Here is an 18570-nt window from a genome sequence, read left to right on the forward strand (position 1 = left end):
TGCTAAGCGCGGATTGGACGTGAGGGGGATAGTGTGGTCCTCCCACACGCTACGCCCTCTCGATGAGAATCCGCGCTGCCAGGTGAAAAGAAGCGGTGATTGGCTGGACGTGTGTCGGAGGAAGCACGTGATAGCCTCCACTCTCCCAGATGATCTGACTGTGGGGGGTAAGTGCGCAGCGACCAGGAAGGGACTGGGAATTGGCATAACGACTAACATTGGGATGGGAGAAAATCGGAGGAAAATGGAGGGGGAAAAAGACCAAAAAAAAAAAAAATATGCCTGAAAAAATAAACATTTAAAAAAGTTGCCTACAGCCGCTGAGACCCGAGACAGGTTAGAAGAATATAACGTTTTATTCGCCATAACCAGTACGAGTAGCCTACAGGTTACATTGGAACTGGAATCTAATCCGTAATTTTTTTAGTACATGGTTTAAGTGATCGCGATGTCCAGTGTGATGATAATAATGATGTGTGTTGTAGCGGGACGGCCAGTCACGATATTCAGACGGCACGAGATTATGGGTCATTGTAATTACGAGGATTTACTGAAACTGCAAGTAGTGTCAGAGCCTGCATAGGCGGAGGGTGAGCTCGACATTAGGGTCGGCTGTTGGGATGGACCTTGCGCAGAGCGGGCAAAATGTTCCACTTTATTATTGATTTAGGGGAGTGGTTTGCCCTGCGGGGGGCCCTGAAATATTGCGCAACGCCACTGTCTGCGCTGGCAGGTGAAAAGATGTGACAGGCTGTCTCCTCATGTATCGGAGGGGACACGTGATGCAAGGCTTCTATCCTCCCTACAACCGGCCAGTGGGGGGCATATGCGAGCAACGTTCAAGACAGGGGAGGGGATAATTGGCACACCGGAATTGGGATGGGAGAAAAATAGAAAAAAGAGGAGAAAAAGTGGACATAAAAAAAAATATGCATGGTGAATCACTATAGTTAGGGTTTAAACTATAGTTTCACTATGGTTCATGTTCGTATAGAAAACCTGTTGCTGTCTAGAAGGCATACAGGAGATTGTTTCTGTTCCCTCGGATTGTCACTTATTGGCAAATTGCTGCAAAGCCAGGATTCAGCATCATTGTATGTTTATAAACTAGGGCTGTCAATCAATTCTAATATTTAATTGTGAATAATCACACGATTATCTATAGTTTATTGTGATTAATCACATATTATTAGCACATATCTGTTCAAAATGTACCTTTGATTGATTGATTGATTGATTGATTGATTGGTTGGACATTTTATTAACAGATTGCAGAATGGGTACAATACAGTACAGCTCAATACACACAATTGTTAAGGGGACGCAGACCAGAGAAAGACTTTCATCTTGTTTACATCAAGGTCCCCCATTTTAAATTAATCATAACATATATTACATACATGACATACAGATAGACAGTACTGTTACATCCAGACATTTATGACATACCAGATCTACAAATATACAGTACTGTTTAAGAGTACAACGCCTTAAATAATATGTTTGTGTTTAGTGTTTAATACATACACTCTTATCAATATGGGACAGATGTGCTTTATGCAAATGTATGCTTATTAAATAAAACAAATAATTAATATTGTCCAGAGAAACAAACATACTGTATTTAGCATAAAATAAATACACTGCAAATAATCATAACATGGCAAAGCCCAAAAGGCAACAACAGATGGCCATATTGACCTGCTAAATGTAACATTACTCAGTAATGAGTACTCACACAATGTAGTGTCCAATTTTAGGTTCACTAAAACATTAATAATTTCTAAGCATTATAACCAAACGATGGACCTCAATGCAACAACAGACATAGGTACATTGGTCAGCAAAATTTTCCATGTTCCATGTTCCATGATATTTCCATGTTGATCATTCCCTGGATCCTTCGCACTTCTAAAGCAAATCACACAATGTAATGTAGTAGTGAGTCCAACCTCACTCATTTAACTACAAAGCGTCTTCAAATGAAAAGCATTTCCTCTTTCACAAAAATCCAATGTTTATCTCTTGCCAACCTTTTACAGACTAATGTACTTTTGTACAGTAACATAACACTGAAGTTCTCTCTCTCTCCCTCTGTATGCAGTGCATATCTCGCTATGTCTCTCCCCCCCCCCCCCCCCCCCCCCCAATTCCTTTTGTCTCACTCTCCCCTCTCTGTCACACTAGTGTTCTCCCATCTGAAGTGTGTGTGTGGGGGTGTGGGGGTGTGTGTGTGTGTGTGTGTGTGTGTCAGTGTGTGTGTGTCTGTCCCTCTCTCTGTAGCCTATCTCTACCCCCTGTATCTATATATCCCTCTGTGTGGTGCTGAAGTTATTGTCTGTGCGCTATAAAAAGTACAATGAGTACGTAATGACCACGTCAAATAAATAAGCTGCGGTTCTGGATAGATTCTGTCAGAAAGAGATGTGTACAGATTTATTTACAGATACACAAAACTTGAAACATTACCTCTTTAAGTTCCATAACCTTAACTTCATAGCACGATCAGTTTGTTTGTTTATTAAGAATGAGTCATCACCATCTTGCGTCTGGAGAGAAAGGAGAGAAAAAGCCACCTAATTCTGTGTTTTTCACCAATATCTCCACAACACCTGCAAGTTACGAAACACCACCCGTTTTCCGTAACCGGACTGGTCTTTTAAACTGACATAACCCTTGTGTCAAAATATACCTACAGTATAACCAATACCTTTTTCTTGATTTGGAGCAGTGGAAATAGTTGTAATCATCTTGGAACGGTGTGCGTCTGGAGAAAAGTGAGATAAACGATTTTCAATGTCTTTCCTCAAACGGAAAGGTGTTATGCAGAGTTATGCAAAAACCAAATAGGCTGATACATACAAAATATTATATTACATACAAAATATAGTATTACTACAGAAACTCCTTTACGTTCTCTCTTCTACCCCTCCGTTTTGAGTCAGCATCTGAAAACAATCCGTTTGGAGGGACAGTTGGAGGGCTATGTGACCACTACCGCTAGATCCACAAAAGGGACAAAACAGAGGGGTAGGGCCAAGTGGTAATGTAGTATTTGGAACATTACTAGCTGATAAACTATGGGTCAGGCAAAGGGACATTGTAACAGAACATGTGTTATGCAACAAAAAAATATATATAGTGCACATTTGCATTAATGCATTATTATCACGTTCAATTTGACAGCCCTATTATAAACCTAACACTAGAGAACAATCAGAGCATACACCTAACCATAACCTAAAACAGAGATCACATGCTGAAATCCCCTGTATCCAATCTAGGAACCACCCCTTATCATGACTTTTTTTTCTGTTTATTTGTCTTTTTTTTTATATACTTATATACTTTTTTTCTTTTTGAACAATTTTTTTTATTATTTTTTTGACATGACATAAAACTAGACACACAAACATTAACAGTAAATATCCACAATAAATCACAGGATTATACATTCCAATATTTGAATCAATATAAATGTAGTTTACGAGATATATACATAATACTTGCAATACAATACAATACATACATATGCTCTTGCTCGCTCCCCCCCCCCCCCTCAGGACCCCCCTTGGATAATCCATCCATTATTTCATTTCTAACCAAGGATTATAATTCATATGCTAACCTTTATTCACTCCACCACTTCTAACCAGATTGCAATGCTGGCTTCATTGACACCTAAAATTCTTGCTGTAGATATCTCTAGATAAATCACATTGAGATAAGTAAGAGCCCATACCTTCAGGCACATTTTATCCGGTTGAATCCAGCGTGATGCTATCAGCTTTTTAGCAGCCATAAGACCGGACAAAATTAGTCTCTTTAGCTGTTTAGTGGCTGCTAATTGAGAAACATCATTCAACAACAATACAGAAGGCAGTACAGGTATGGTCAGAAATAAAAATTCTGATAATTGCGTGGTTACTTCTTCCCAGAATATCTTAACAGGGGGGCATTCCCAATACATATGTATAAATGTACCGATATCACCCCTTGAACACAAGGAGCATAGAGAGTCTTGTTTAAGCCCCATTCGGTTCAATCTTATAGGAGTCAGGTAAGTCCTATGAATATAATTAAGATTAATCTGTTGATGATCCGGGTTGCGTGACGCTAGTCGAACGTTTGCCCAGAATTCTTGCAAATCAAAATCTACTTCCAAGTCTGGTATATCCCTCCTCCAGACTGAGTCTAGGGGGAGGACTCCATACGAAGATGTAAGTAAGTGATGATAAAAGTCTGATACGAAGCCTCTCGATGTCTCCCTTTCATAGAAGAATTTGTGATATCTGTGGTGCTCAAGTGGTATCTTTAATGGGACTCCATGAGCCTTCAAAGTTGCTAATAACTGTAGATAGAAATAATAAGTGGAGCTGGTGAGGTTAAATTTGTTATACATTTCATGATAGCTACAGAAACCCTGTTCGTTGAAGATATCTCCCAATGTATGTATGCCTTGCTTTTCCCATTTGGGATATCTGATAGGTCGTTGTGCAATAAGGAGTGCATTGTTATTGAATAGGGGAGTATGGCTATGCCATTTATGTTGGTTAGTGCATTTTTTCTGTGTGTCACGCCATATCCGGATCACATGTGTAATAAGAGGACCGAATTTCAAGTCGTATTGCTTAATTGATAATTTGGTGTATACTATATACTGCAGTCTATGTGGTGCCACTCTGTTTTCTTCTAATGTTCTCCAGGATACAGATGCTTGAGAATACTTATATACTTATAGTTACTTCAGAACTCTCAGAATAGCAAATACCTTCCTAATTAAATACAGTTTTCTAAGAAGGACTAGACAGAGAGAGGGTATTATAGAAGTCTATTATCTTTGAGTGCCTAGAGTCCACTCTCTGTATCCCTGTGAACTCCACAGACTCCATCAAAATGCCAGTGCTATTTTTAGGACTAAGCTGAAGGTATGTTTGTGGGGAAAAAAGAAGAAGCGTGGCCTAAATCACAACGCCACTTTGAAATAATTGAGGTCGTTCTTTGTACCACATTATGTAAGTTTCATTGTGTGAGTACTGACGTGCAAAGACAAATCTATGTTTCTGGGGCATGAACCTGGGCAGCAGTCTCTGACTGTACTTATAGCCACTGTGGGTTTCTGGCAGGAAGATCAAACAGAGGAAGGTTAATAGAACAACAGGTTAAGTACAGGTGAAGCTCACACTCGCAGCTAGTAGTTCATCATACAGGTAGGCCACGCTAGGGAAGGTCAGGAGGTGAACCCAGTGGAACGCTCTCAGTTGAATAGAGGTGTTTTCAAAATAAAATGTATGTTTTCAAAATGTTAGCTTGAAAATGAAAACCAATTGGAATCCGAAGGCGGTTGTATTTATCTACCAGTTTGAGTTGTATTCTGTGCCATGATTCCAAACGTTAAGATATAGTTACTTTGAATGTTTTTTTTTAACATACAAAGTAATGGCACAAAATACAACCTGTGTAATGTCAAATGGCAGCCAGGTAGATAAGGATAATCACCTTGGGATACAAATGGTAAAAGCCCATTCACCTGAGACTGTTCCTGGCCAGGCCATGTGAGCGGCGGGAGCGGAGCGGGCGGTTTGACGTGAGCGACGGAGTGGGTTTTAAAATGGGTCGGCGCGACGTCCGGAGCGAGAGTTCTCCTCCGCTCCAATCCACTCCGGGCCGCTCACAGTGGTTTAACACTGATGTAATATACATGTAGTACAATGCCAAAGCAACAGATGGCGATGTACAAACATGAAGGCCATTTTCAACCAATGAGAAGGGTGAACCGTCACTCACATCCTGTTAGAAAAAGTATATGACGCCATTGTTGTTGTCGTTAGCTTACATGCTAACGTTAATGGCAGCGACCATAGCATTGTGGCTAGGCTAGCTATCATCGCTTAGTAGAGCTAACAACGTTATTTAACATTGCAGAATGGGTACAATTACAATACGGCTCAATACAAACAATTGGTGCTCCAAATATTTTTTTTTAAATCTGCCGAGCGATGTGGAGCGGGGACCGAGGAGCGCTCGATTCAAGGTGAGCGGTGAGCGAGCGGAGAGCGACTTGGGGGCGGGGTCAACATGAGCGATTAGCGGAGCGGAAGAAGCCGCCTAGAGCGAAGAGCGGATTTCTCGCTTGCGCCGATCCGCTCACGGGCCCTGTTCCTGGCTCATAATACCAGTAGTATTATTTTCTGTGCTTGCTTGTATGGAATGTTTTTTTTGTATCAATTGTATACAAATAAAGTGTATTATGTATGATGATGATGATGATGATGATGATGATGATGATGATGATGATGATTATGATGATAATGGTGGTGATGATGATGATGATGACTACTACTACTACTACTACTACTACTACTACTACTACTACTACTACTACTACTACTACTACTACTACTACCACTACTATTACTACTACTACTACTACTACTACTACTACTACTACTACTACTACTACTACTACTACTACTACTACTACTACTACTACTACTACTACTGATACTACTGATACTACTACTACTACTACTACTACTACTACTACTACTACTACTGATACTACTGATACTACTACCACTACCACTACTGCTGCTGCTACTACTACTACTACTGATACTACTATTACTCCTACTACCACTACTATTACTACTACTACTACTACTACTACTACTACTACTACTACTACTACTACTACTACTACTACTACTACTACTACTACTACTGATACTACTGATACTACTACCACTACTACTACTACTACTACTACTACTGATACTACTACTGATACTACTATTACTCCTACTACCACTACTATTACTACTACTACTACTACTACTACTACTACTACTACTACTAATACTACTACTACGTATACTAATACTACTTGTTACAAAGGATCAGATTAAACCGAATATATATATTTATTGATTGATATATATTGCATAGTATATGTATATCGTTTGATATCCCTTGTATATTCCTTGTACATATACACGGAATATCCCTTTAGCCTAGTACGGACCATGATGTTTCGTTCTCCTATTGGACAGCGGTCCACAGGCGCCAGGGCCATGCCTCCGGAGTCAGGTTCAAAGCCACCGTCAAGACATGTCTGTACATGCCCGGCCTTGCCCAGGAATACGAGACAGAAATGAGGTTGGCACTAGATTGTTCGCCGTGCATATAAATATGGCGCAGGTGAATACAGAAGTAGAGTTACCCAATAAGTTGAAGCCTCACCCATGATACAACGTGCGGTGAAGTATGGCCTGTTTGGCCCCAAATAGAGCATTGAGACCGCGTGCGAATTAATAACTGAATTGTCAGAGTTTGGCGCTATACCGTCGAGTGCGACATATTTCTATTAAGTCAGTAATAGTCTATTTGTGTATAGTGTATCGTGCGGCTAAAGTTCTACAGTGACCAGCATCACCAACGCTTCCTCGTACCAGCTAGAGTGCTTATCCAGGCTGGGCTGCTTTCATGGCGCTTTCACCCGAGGAGACCTAGACGAGAACCGTGTGGACATGTACACTGGATTAATCTACCCGACGACTACATAGCCCTTTGCGGCTGGATTATATTTGTTTTGGTCCTGTGATTTATGGAGCGGAGAATCGCCGACACCTACACGTGTGGGATTTACCCTGTGAGGAGCCACGTCGAGTCTGCGCCTCAGAGAGCCTGAGGCCGGCTAGCTTTCTTCACTGTGGAGCTACAGTCTACGGAGAACAGCTGTATTCGTCTGTGGATCAAGAGACTATTGCACCGTCTCCTGTACTTGGAGTCTCCTTAGTCATCGTTGACCAGACTCTCTACTACCGACAGATCCTCTACCCCTGCTGGCTTACAACCGGGGGGACCCTTCCAGTATCTCCCGCTATATATTACTAGTGTACCATAGATATAATTCCCTAAGATTCAGGTTGTATAATTACCTCCTGCGTAACCAGAGAATGGACATTCATTGTTGATTTGCCTACGCACATTCCTTTGCCTTATAAGCGCATCCAAAGTAAAATAGAGAAGTATATTATGTACCTTTTGCTGCAATAAATACTTAATTACCACTTTGTGTGGAACCGATTCATTGTGGGAAGTGTTCATCATATTTATATATCATGTACTGTATGGCCAGTAATTAAAGTACATAAAGCGGTAGTGGTTTAATGATACCATACTTATCAATACAGTCAGGGAATTGTACCCCTCAGTTACAATTGGTCCTTCGAGCCGGAGGGTAACTAGTGTAATATTAATATAGTGGTATTAATATTGACATGGCCAATGATGAACACTCCACAAAACGGTTCTCCTAAAGTAGATCGCCCGCAGCGTAGACGGCAGACACCTCAGTACTTAGAGGATTACGTTGCCAATATACTACCTAGCTTTCTACAGACGGTAAACGCGGAAAAAGTAGATAGTAAAATTATGTCCGACCCTATCGACCAGGCTACCCCGCCAATAGAGGCCCTAGTGGGTTCTAACGTAACTGACCAAGCTCACGGTAGGGACCAGGAGGGACCCGACATGACTTTACCCCCCGCCAAGACCGAAGAAGTAGTCCCCGGAGAGCTCCAGGATAAAGACAGCCCTCCAGGGATGGAACTCTACCCGCTACAAGAAGAGGAGAGCACCCCGGAGATGGATCTCCAGGACTCGCCACAGGAGAACAGATCTCCAACGAGTACTGCCAGGAGCGGATCACCTCAACCAGCGTCTTCCCCCAGCGAGGCGGACAAGATGCTGGCACAGGCATTCCTCGCCAGCCTAGCAGCCTCAACAGAGCGCGATCGACTCCAAGCACAGACGCTTAGTGAGCGCGAACATTCTTCCATGGAAAGAGAACGCCTTCAGGCGCAGCAACGGAGCGACGAAGATCGTATACGTCTAGAGATTAGACGCCTTCAGACGGAAGAGAATTTGGTAAGGGACCGGGCCGAAGCCCAGCGCGCCGCCGCCGAAGCCCAGCGCGCCGCTGCCGGTGCCCAAAGAGAAGCAGAGCGCGACCTCGCTCTCACCAAGCGCGAAGCCGAGCGCGACCGATTACAAGCGCAGATAATGGAGCAGCTGATCACCAGGGCAACACCCCCTCCCTCCGCACGGGGTTCCAGGGCCTCGTCAAGACAAGGGTCAAGGGCACCCTCCCCTACCCGATCAAGCGACCCTGAGCCCGACCACCAGAGAGAGCCTATACCCCCCTCCGAACCCCTTCCCCGACCGGTCCAAGTGAGACCCAGCTACAAGGAAGAAACGGTCTACACCGCAGAGAGGCTAAATAGACGACTACAGGATCTAGAGGACCTGCCAGAGGAAGAAGAAGAGGGAGAGGAGGAGAGTCAAGCCCGACAGCAGCACAGTACTCCACAGGACCAGGAGGTCCAGTACAGCCCAGGCTCTACCCCCGCGGCTCTGCGCTACAGACCCCCGACTCAATTCACGGGTGAGCTTGACGCACGACCAGCCCCGAGGAACAGCACCTGGATACGCGGGCCATGGTACCCAGCAGGTACCAGCCCACCAAGAGGCGTAAGAGGAGACTCGCCTAGGAGGCCTCTCTTCCAACGCTCACCGATGTGCCAGCCATCCATGGCATCATACATTGGCACACCGACGTTTCCGGACTTCACCCACGAGAACAGAGCACAGTACACGGAGCTACGAATGTGCTTAGAGACAATGATGTCCGATGTAGCTGATGAACCGTACAAGTATGCTATCCTACTGAAGCACCTCAAGGTGCCCCGAGCGCACAATATAGCGCTGGCCTATGCCACCTCTACTACCCCATACACAGCGGCTCTAGCAGCACTCGACCAAAGATATGGACGCATATGGGACTACGTAATACAAGAGATAAGGCATATTGACCGCCTACCCCCAGCCACAGACAATCGCTCACTAGATGACCTGTCTATCAAGGTACAATCCCTGGTAGGAATGATGGGGGCGCAAAGAGAAAAGGGTATGCACGAACTGTACGCAAACTCTAATGTCGAGAGGATTTTAGAGAAGCTTCCGCCCGCCCGACAAGAGCGCTTCAGGCGGCAAAGAGACCACCGTGATCCTAACGGTCCCGAGCCATCCCTCCTAGACCTAGCCGACTTCCTGGCGAGAGAAGTCAACAGCCTACGGTTGGATACGTTCATGCGGAGCACCCCAAGCTCCAGAGAGGGACCTAGGAGAGCAAACGATGGCCGAAGATTGGTGACCGTCATGCACCAATCAGAATCAGTACCGAGCAGCAAGAACCACAGTACCCCCTCGATGAAAGAGAAGTGGAAGATGGTGTGCCCGTACTGCGAAAAGGAACACTGGTTGTCACAATGTGACACGTTCAAGAAGATGACCGCCGACGAGGTGAGTCAATGGATAAAGTCCAACCGACGCTGTTACCGATGTGCGCGCAGTCACATGGCAGCCGACTGCCGCTTAAAGAAGAGGTGTAATCGGTGTGACGGAGCCCACCTAGATGTCCTACACGACAGTAACAGAAGAAAGCCTGCACCCTCAAGCAGCACAAAGGCAAGTGTTATGTACATTGACCCCGCCAGCAGCGAGGGCGCCCGGGTGCTCTTAAAGGTGGTCCGCGTAACACTGAGTTACCAAGATAAGGTCATGGACACTTACGCCGTCCTTGACGACGGGTCAGAGAAGACCCTTCTCCTCGCGTCCGCTGCGGCCCAGCTGGGGCTGCGGGGGAGCGAAAACCAGATGACGATTCGGACAATAAGAAGAGATCTAAAGACGATAAAGGGCGAGAATGTCTCCTTCACTATCGCAGCAAGCGGGCAGCCAGAGAGACGGTATAGGATTACTAATGCTTTCACCAGCCAAGAAATAGGCCTGTCGCAGTACACCTACCCCATCGCCAACCTGATGGATAAATATGTGCACCTGCGTCAACTACCTATACCGCTCATAGACGGTGCCACCCCGACCCTGCTGATAGGCTCCGACCATGCAGACCTCATCGTCCCGATAGACCGGGTCCACACAGGGCCCAGAGGCTGTCCTGCAGCAGTCGAGACCCGCCTAGGATGGACATTACAAGGCCCCCTCGCTAAGTCTCTTAACCGAACAGCAGCCACTAACTGCCTCCACTCCAGAGTGACAGAAGAAGACACCACCCTCCTACAGCATGTCGAGAGGCTATGGACACTAGAGACAATGCCCTTTAAGAACGAAAAGAAGGACATTCGTTCCAAGGAAGACATTTACGCTATATCCCTCCTCGAGCAGGGGACAAAGAGAGTCAAAGTCAACGGAGTGATGAGATACGCAACTCCACTCCTGAGGCGAGAGGGTATGCCTACCTTCCACGCCCCAAAAGAAGCGACGGAGCGGTATCTATTGAACACAGAGCGGCGCCTAGCCAGAGACCCCGCTCAAGAGACGGTGTACCGCGCTGAGATTAACAAGCTAATCACAGCGGGACACATAAAGAAAATTGACATTAAAGAGGCCGATCAGACGACCGAATCATGGTACGTGCCGCACCACAAAGTCCACCACAACGGCAAGGATCGTATTGTGTTCAACTGCAGCTACCAGATCGGATCACAAAATCTGAATAAAGAGCTCTTGCCCGGCCCAACACTCGGCCCCTCTCTACTAGGCGTGTTACTACGTTTCCGCCAAGACAAGGTGGCCATCAGCGGCGACATCAAAGGGATGTTCCTGCAGGTGAGACTAGTGGAGGAGGACAAGCCCCTGCTGCGGTTCCTATGGAGAGAGAGGATCGGGGATGAGCAACCAGCCATCTATCAATGGGAAGTCCTCCCTTTCGGAACCACATGCAGCCCATGCTGTGCTACGTTTGCACTGCAAAAACACGTCGCAGAGGACCCAGCAGCTGATGAAGAGGTCCGACAAAGTGTAGGAAATAGTTTCTACGTGGACAACTGTCTGCAAAGCGTCTCGACGCCAGAAGAAGCCGAGGCCCTTCTACTCAAGCTCCGCGCCTCCCTGATCAAAGGCGGCTTTGATCTCAGGCAGTGGGCCAGCAGCGACCCGCAAGTATTGCGCAGCCTCTCCCCCAAGGACAAGGCAGCAAGCAGCGAGACCTGGATGGCGACCATCCCAGGAGAAGCCCAAGAAATGACATTAGGACTAGTCTGGCGCTTCAAAACAGACTCGCTCCATTATAAACACACACCCCTGACCAAGGAGCAGGGAAGGTCGACTGCACTACCGACCACCAGACGGAGTGTATACAGAACACTCGCCAGACAATATGACCCGTTGGGATGTATTCTACCTTACACCACCAGGGCAAAGATGATTGTAAGAGCGTTATGGGACAAGGACCAGGGCTGGGACGACCCCATACCCGAACACCTTGCATCCACATGGAGAGAGTGGGAGACGGAACTCAGCTCACTCCCAGGTGTCAACATACGCCGCAGCTACTTCCCACCCACAGTGAGGCCGGAGACGTGCCAGATGGACCTGCACGTCTTCAGCGACGCCTCCGAAGTAGCCTACGGTTCGGTGGCCTACTTGCGTGCCCGAGAGGAGGGAGGAGAAATACATACTGCTTTCATCCTGGCTCGCTCAAGAATAGCCCCACGAAAGCAACAATCTATCCCGCGTCTAGAGCTCTGCGCAGCCCTAGCAGGAGCGCAACTCGCCACGTTAATCCAACGTGAACTCACCATTCCGGTGCAAAGAACAATCTTGTGGTCAGACTCCACGACAGTACTCACATGGATCCGGTCTGATTCGTGCAGATACAAGGTCTTCGTGGGAGTCAGAGTCACAGAGATTCAAGATTTAACAGAAGTAGCAAGCTGGAGGTATGTGGACACAAAACACAACCCAGCTGACGTCATCACCCGGGGAATGTCCCTGGATGACCTCACCCGTCACAACCTATACAGTGACGGGCCAGAGTTCCTCAAGCTCCCGGAAGAAGAGTGGCCTACACCCACCCCACGGGAAGCGAGTAAAGAGGAGGCCGAAAACAAGAAATCTATGTTCTGTGGATTGAACACACTCGTCTCCACAGACCCCGACATAGACGATTGCCTCACCCTAGAGAGTGCGCAGCTAAAGACATTCCTGTGGCACCACCCAGAGGTTCAGCTCACTACTGACATTACAGCAGCTGACTACGAAGAAGCAGAACTTCTTCTACTACAACAAGCCCAGAGAGACTCGTTCCCCGATGAGCTAGACTGTCTACAGGGAGCAAAGCCCGTCCCATCAGACAGCAGACTGCTCCACCTAGCCCCCGAGAGCGACGCCCATGGTCTCATCAGAGTGGGTGGTCGTCTGCGGAGAGCTCCAGACTTACCGGATGACGTCAAGTACCCGATAGTCTTAAACAGCCGACACAAGGTCACAGAGCTGATCATAAAGAAATACGACGAGGATGTGCATCACGCCGGGGCAGAGAGAGTCTTCGCGGAGATCAGACGTCGTTATTGGATACTGCAAGGGAGAGAAGCAGTGCGGCGCTTCCAGCGAACCTGTCTAAACTGTCGTAAGTGGCGAGCGCAGCCCAGTATACCCCAGATGGCTGACCTAACTCCCTGTCGCCTCCGACTCGGCGACAAGCCTTTTCACTCCACCGGTATGGACTGTTTCGGCCCGCTGTATATAAAGAAAGGAAGAGGAACCGAGAAGCGGTGGGGTATTGTATTCAAATGCATGACCACCCGAGCGATGCATATAGAACTCCTTCCAACCATGAGCACAGACTCATTCCTTATGGCCTTCCGAAGATTCACATCGCGGAAAGGCAAACCGTCTATATTATTGTCTGATCATGGGACAAACTTCAAAGGCGGAGAAAGAGAGCTGAGAGAGAGCTTCCAAGCTATGGGCCCAGAACTTAAGACCCACCTCGCTCCATCCCAGATTGACTTCCAGTTTAATCCCCCGAACGCACCTCACTTCGGTGGAACTTGGGAACGAGAAGTACGTTCAATAAAGACAGCCCTGTACGCCGTGCTTGGGGCCCAGACCGTGGCGGAAGAAGTCCTAATGACAGTCCTCACGGAGATCGAGGGAGTATTGAACTCAAAGCCCCTCGGTTACGTCTCAAGTGATGTAGCAGATGTCGACCCAGTCACCCCCAACACACTCTTGATGGGGCGGCTGGACCCCGCGCTACCACAGACAATGTACAGGCCTGAAGAAGCGAACGGCCGAAGAATGTGGAGGTACAGTCAAGTATTGGCTGACAAGTTTTGGAACAGCTTCCTACTCCACTATCTACCGTCTCTACAGACCCGCCAGAAATGGGTGAAAGAGAGAGACAATTTGACAGAAGGAACAGTCGTCATGATTATCGACCAGTCACTACCCCGAGCTATGTGGCCGGCTGGCCGCGTAAGCAAAGTGATCACCGGTGCCGACGGAAAGGTCCGAGCAGCCGAAGTGCTCGTCCAAGGACGGATCTACACCCGACCCGTGGCGAGGCTAATAGAACTGCCAAGGCTCCCCGATACTATCGATGACGACCATGACCCCATGACTTTGTGAACTGCCCGACCCCTCACAACAGACATTGAGTAGTGGACAGTGCGGTTAATCTGTCTCTGCTTAGCTAATTAGGTGGGACTAATTAGGAGGCGGCTGTTACAAAGGATCAGATTAAACCGAATATATTTATTGATTGATATATATTGCATAGTATTTGTATATCGTTTGATATCCCTTGTATATTCCTTGTACATATACACGGAATATCCCTTTAGCCTAGTACGGACCATGATGTTTCGTTCTCCTATTGGACAGCGGTCCACCGGCGCCAGGGCCATGCCTCCGGAGTCAGGTTCAAAGCCACCGTCAAGACATGTCTGTACATGCCCGGCCTTGCCCAGGAATACGAGACAGAAATGAGGTTGGCACTAGATTGTTCGCCGTGCATATAAATATGGCGCAGGTGAATACAGAAGTAGAGTTACCCAATAAGTTGAAGCCTCACCCACGATACAACGTGCGGTGAAGTATGGCCTGTTTGGCCCCAAATAGAGCATTGAGACCGCGTGCGAATTAATAACTGAATTGTCAGAGTTTGGCGCTATACCGTCGAGTGCGACATATTTCTATTAAGTCAGTAATAGTCTATTTGTGTATAGTGTATCGTGCGGCTAAAGTTCTACAGTGACCAGCATCACCAACGCTTCCTCGTACCAGCTAGAGTGCTTATCCAGGCTGGGCTGCTTTCATGGCGCTTTCACCCGAGGAGACCTAGACGAGAACCGTGTGGACATGTACACTGGATTAATCTACCCGACGACTACATAGCCCTTTGCGGCTGGATTATATTTGTTTTGGTCCTGTGATTTATGGAGCGGAGAATCGCCGACGCCTACACGTGTGGGATTTACCCTGTGAGGAGCCACGTCGAGTCTGCGCCTCAGAGAGCCTGAGGCCGGCTAGCTTTCTTCACTGTGGAGCTACAGTCTACGGAGAACAGCTGTATTCGTCTGTGGATCAAGAGACTATTGCACCGTCTCCTGTACTTGGAGTCTCCTTAGTCATCGTTGACCAGACTCTCTACTACCGACAGATCCTCTACCCCTGCTGGCTTACAACCGGGGGGACCCTTCCAGTATCTCCCGCTATATATTACTAGTGTACCATAGATATAATTCCCTAAGATTCAGGTTGTATAATTACCTCCTGCGTAACCAGAGAATGGACATTCATTGTTGATTTGCCTACGCACATTCCTTTGCCTTATAAGCGCATCCAAAGTAAAATAGAGAAGTATATTATGTACCTTTTGCTGCAATAAATACTTAATTACCACTTTGTGTGGAACCGATTCATTGTGGGAAGTGTTCATCATATTTATATATCATGTACTGTATGGCCAGTAATTAAAGTACATAAAGCGGTAGTGGTTTAATGATACCATACTTATCAATACAGTCAGGGAATTGTACCCCTCAGTTACACTACTACTACTACTACTACTACTGATACTACTATTACTCCTACTACCACTACTATATACTACTACTACTACTACTACTACTACTACTACTACTACTACTACTACTACTACTACTACTACTACTACGACTACTACTACTACTACTACTGCTGCTACTGATTCTACTACTACTACTGCTGCTGCTACTACTACTGCTGCTGCTGAATGAATGAATGAAAACTTTATTTAACAGATTGCAGAATGGGTACAATACAGTACGGCTCAATACACACAATTGTTAAGGGGATGCAGACCTGAGAAAGACATTTGTCTTGTTTCCATCAGGGTCCCCCATTTTCAATTCATATAGACATTTATGACATACACAACATACATGACATTTATGGCATAGGGACATATAGGTATTTAGTACTGATACATTTGTGACATAAACGGTATTCAAATATACAGTACTGTTACCCCTAGATCCTGACAGAGTATATACATATGATGGGGAGGGGACTGTACATTAGGAGGGGGTGGGTGGGTGGGAGAGAAATATGCATACGGCGGGGAGGGAATATATACATGCGGTGGGGAGGAGACTGTCTATTAGGAGGTGGTGGCTACTACTACTACTACTACTACTGATACTACTACTACTACTACTACTACTACTACTACTACTACTACTACTACTACTACTACTACTGCTACTACTGATACTACTGGTACTACTGGTACTACTGCCACTACAACTACTCATTTGTGTTTCTCTGTTGTCATCTTTTTGTGTAGGTGATGACGCGAGTGGTTCAGGAAGTGGAATGTGCGTTGATGATATCTGTCCCCGGGGTCCCCGCCTCATTGTTCCCAACACGGACCGACCCAAACTCTACGCCTACCCCCCAGAGAACAAGAAGGTGGTGAAAGGCTCAGCCAACCAGAACCTTCCCAGCGTCGCCATCTACCTGCTCTCATTAGTCACTTTGCTGCTGCGACGATAATTAACAAGGGGATTCCACCAATCAGGACTGAGTTTGGGACATGGGACATGGGACATGGGGGGGGGGGGGCTGAGTGGGCGGGAGGAGTTGCCAGGGGGTTAGTTACTTTGCCAAAATGAAACAAAAATAAGGAAACAACTACAAACAAAAAAAATTATCATGGATGGACTTCCTTTTGATCTCGGATCAGAACAAAATGGAATGAGGAGTATTCATAGATTTTATTTTTTTTGTTCTGCTCTTGTCTTTTATTTCATGCTATATAATGACACCAATTAGAGCTGGTCTTTTTCTCATTTTCTAATGTGTTTGTTTCTGGTGTGTGGGTTCTCTGAGATTGACATTTGTACCTAAGACATGTAAGACTGTAGAGCTACAGTACCATCGTGGTGACGCCAGGGGGGAGGGCCGGGAGGGGCTTTGCAGTAGCGCTGAGCCAGATATTTGTTCTTCTACTCCTTTTGAAATAGCCTTTTGTGTTTGGTAGGATTATTTATTTATTAATCATAGAGGAACATAAACACCCGCAGTGGTTTTCTCCGCTTCCCCAACATTTATAGAAAAAGAGTACACAAACCACAAACTCAAAAGAAATAAACAACTTGAGCGTAAAGGAGGATAATCTGGACTGCAGGGCCTTGAGTAAGACCCTCCAAACCTCTCTCTCAACACATTGAACTCCCAACATCATCGTACACACACACACACACACACACACACACACACACACACACACACACACACACACACACACACACACACACACACACACACAGAGAGAGAGGATGAGAGCGCTCTAGTGTCAGCACTTTGTGCTGTTTCATCATGTAAGCTGTAATAATAGCCGCGATCACATTCACACAGACATGATCCTCCACTGTGGGAGTAATGTGACCCCTTCCACTGCTTCATCCCTCCTTCGCCCCCCCTCTCTCCCACCCTCCCTCTCCCCACCAGCGCTCCCCCTCCCTTTCCCCGGCGCCGATCTGTTTCCCCAGGCCCTGCTGGCTGTGTGGGCTCAGGTGGGGAGTCTGCTGTAAGCAAAACACATGCTAGGCTATAGGCTAAGGTCTCTGATGTCACTGCGTTCCCACTGTGGTGCGCTGTACAGGGAGCCAACAGCCGCGTCATGGAAGATTGACCCCCTCCCCCGCGATAAAGGATTGGCAGTTTGAAACACTGCGAGGTTGTAAGAAGAAAGAAGACATTGGTTCCAAGGGAGCAGAAAGACTTCTGTCATGTAGCCCAAGAAAACACACACACACACACACACAAAAAAAGTTTTTAAAAGTATTTTCTTTAAGCAAAGCATCTAATGTGCATCATTGGTGTGTAATTACATGAGCCCAGCCGAGGCCCAATGTTCCTAAAATTAGCATCATAATTGTGGCCAGCAACGGTCGATATTTTTCTTGTCTAATTACAACAACATGCTATCTCATGGTATAAGTCACACCATGGAAAGCATATAACCACGTGTTTTAACGCAGACTGTGTACATGCGTTTGTCTGCTTCTCTCGTTGTTTTACAGTCATCTAACCTATCAGCATTCTTTTTTTGTACTGGCCACTCAGATTGCCATATTACCTATGTCTCTTATTTCATCTGTTCCTGTTCTGTCAGATTTTCTCTCCCTCCTCTGTCTCAGTGCCTCTTTCATCTCA

At 46.3% G+C, this 18570-nt stretch overlaps 1 protein-coding gene across 1 annotated transcript in view; it reads left to right on the forward strand.

Moving 5' to 3' along the window:
• Positions 1-16952, forward strand: part of gpc1b (glypican 1b) — a 174088-nt gene extending 157136 nt beyond the window's left edge. Inside the window, exon 9 of the mRNA XM_084327208.1 lies at positions 16697-16952. Within this exon, the coding sequence (XP_084183334.1) occupies positions 16697-16905 (209 nt within the window). The 3' untranslated portion in view covers positions 16906-16952. The remainder of the gene's footprint in view (positions 1-16696) is intronic.
• Positions 16953-18570: the final 1618 nt, after the last annotated feature.

The sequence above is a fragment of the Notolepis coatsorum genome, assembly GCF_963971535.1.
Source record: "Notolepis coatsorum genome assembly, chromosome: 13".
NCBI classification, from domain to species: Eukaryota; Metazoa; Chordata; class Actinopteri; order Aulopiformes; family Paralepididae; genus Notolepis; species Notolepis coatsorum.